Source organism: Dendrobium catenatum, unplaced genomic scaffold, assembly GCF_001605985.2.
Source record: "Dendrobium catenatum unplaced genomic scaffold, ASM160598v2 original_scaffold_192867, whole genome shotgun sequence".
NCBI lineage: Eukaryota > Viridiplantae > Streptophyta > Magnoliopsida > Asparagales > Orchidaceae > Dendrobium > Dendrobium catenatum.
In genome coordinates this window covers 652-3,053 of record NW_021511285.1, presented here as the reverse complement: position 1 = coordinate 3,053, position 2,402 = coordinate 652, and the positions used below count along the sequence as shown (strand labels likewise).

The 2,402-nt window shown below is 37.9% G+C and overlaps 1 protein-coding gene across 1 annotated transcript; it reads left to right on the top strand.

The window, feature by feature from the left end:
• The first annotated feature begins 810 nt into the window (after window positions 1-810).
• On the top strand, window positions 811-1,644 carry LOC110110965. Its single transcript, XM_020842627.1, has one exon. The coding sequence runs from the start codon at window positions 811-813 to the stop codon at window positions 1,642-1,644; it is 834 nt and encodes a 277-aa protein (XP_020698286.1).
• The last annotated feature ends 758 nt before the right edge of the window (window positions 1,645-2,402 follow it).

Here is a 2,402-nt window from a genome sequence, read left to right as displayed (position 1 = left end):
AAGAGCAGGTGAGCGGTGTTGTGGGCCTTGACTTTGATGTGCAGTAACGAAATCTTAACTAACTGCTGATTCGGCTTTCTTTCATTCGTCCGCTCAGTACATGCTCGGTACTGCTAGGTATCGTTAGGTACCGCTCGGTACCGAGCAAGTATAAGCTCGGTACTGAGCGATACATGCTCGGTACCATTAGGTACATGCTCGGTACCGTATATGCTCGGCACTAAGCGGTACATGCTCAGTATCACTAGGTACATGCTCGGTACCGAGCCAATATCGCTCGGTACTAAGTAAGTATATGCTCGGTACTGAGCGGTACATGCTCGGTACCACTTAGTATCTTTCCATACAAACAATTTACGAACTTTAAAAACAAGCAGAATTTCAAAATTACTCTTATAATAAAATTTTGTTCCGGGGGCGCTGCCCCGGAAACCCCAACAGGGGTGCTACCCCTTGACCCCGCGACCTGACCGGGCAGGTCGAACCCAAGTTGAAGTGTCAAGCGAAGGTGCAAAGAAATGATATGTTTACATGAAATGTAATTTCTGTGAGAAACGCATAACTGGTGGCGTCAAGAGGTTGAAGGATCATCTAATATGCACTCATGTTAATGTGGGATCATATGCAAAAGTACCTGATGAGGTGAAAAAGGAATGTACAGATTATTTAAAAAAGTTTGCCACCACAAAGGAGGTCACACAAAGAAATATGAAAGAGATGATAGAAAACTCTTCTTACAATAAATCACAGCATGAAGGTTCCAGTAATGGAAGCCATCTAGTTTCTTCTGACTAAGGTAGTCGGGGGCCAATGGATAGATTTATGCTAAATATTGATAACGAGGAAAATATAAATACTCAGGATATTCAGCCTCCTACAGCTACAAAAGAACTCAGGAACAGAGTTTGTTTGGATATCGCCAGATTCATCTATGAAAATGGGATTCTATTTAATGTTGTTAGGAGTCGGTCATGGATCAATATGTTACGATCTGTTGGAAGCTATGGAAGAGGACTACAACTTCCACGCATGTATGAGCTGAGGACTTGGATGCTGAATGAGGAGGTTAAGACAACTTCAAAAATGGTGGATGATGTTAAGAAGACTTGGATTGAGACAGAAGTGATAATAATGTCAGATGGTTGGTCAGATATTCGACATAGAAGTATTATTAATTTCTTGGTCAACAATCTATATGGAATAGTTTTTCTCAAATCAGTAGATGCTTCAAGTTTTGTAAATAATGCACAATTATTGTTTGAAATGTTGGATGAAGTTGTGGAGGAAGTGGGACATACCTTAATAGTACATGTTGTTACTGATAATGCAAATGCATACAAAACTGCAGAGAGAATGTTAATGGAGAAGAGACATCACCTTTATTGGACTCCTTGTGCTACACATTGTATTGACTTGATGCTTGAGAGGTTGAGACATTTGCCTCAACATAAATCAACCATATTAAAGGCCAAATTCTTTAGTAAGTTTATATACAATCATTCTTGGGTACTCAGCTTGATGAGAAAATTCACTGACAAGGAAATTATTAGACCTGCTGTTACAAGATTTGCTACTATATATTTAACATTGCAGAGATTCAAGGAGCTAAGACAACCTTTGGAAGCAATATTTGCTTCTGAATAGTGGGATAAAAGTTCATGGGCCAAAAAACAAGAATGAAAACAAGTTAAAAAGATTGTTATGAAAGACGATTCATTTTAGCGCAGTACAAATTATGCTTTGAAGACAACATGACCATTAGTAAAGGTGCTTAGAATGGTTGATGTTGAGAGGGCCCCGGCTATGAGATTTATTTATGAAGCAATAAATAAGGCTAAAGAAGACATTGCAAAAGAATTGGGATGTCAAGAAAGTGCCTACAAAAAAATATGGGATATTATAGATGAAAAGTGGGATCGACAATTACACCAACACTTACATGTTGCTGCGTATTATTTAAACCCCCAATTTCATTATGATAAGAAATTTCATGTTGACAAAGAGGAGAAAACTGGTTTGTATGCATGTATGGACAGACTCATTTTTGAAGAAGACTACCTCAAAGTGAATGATCAACTTGAGGATTTTCATTTGAAGAAGGGAATGTTTGGATTTAGAGCAGCACAAGCATGCTACAAAACACGATCTCCTGCTATGTTTATAGTTTGTGTATTTATAATTTTAATATTAATATTTATGTTCAAGTCTTCTACTTCAACCAATATTCATAAAATATTATGTTTGTCTTCATGTAGAACGTCGGTGGACTCAGTTTGGAGATGATGTTCTTGAATTGAAAGCTTTTGTAGTTAAAGTTCTTAACCTAACGTGTTCGGCTTCTGCATGCGAGCGTAATTGGAGCATCTTCAATCAAATTCATACAAAGAGAAGAAACCGATTGG

What these genes read in the sequence shown, in the direction of transcription:
- LOC110110965 (XM_020842627.1), top strand. Translation starts at nt 811, where the DNA reads ATGGATAGATTTATGCTAAATATTGATAACGAGGAAAATATAAATACT.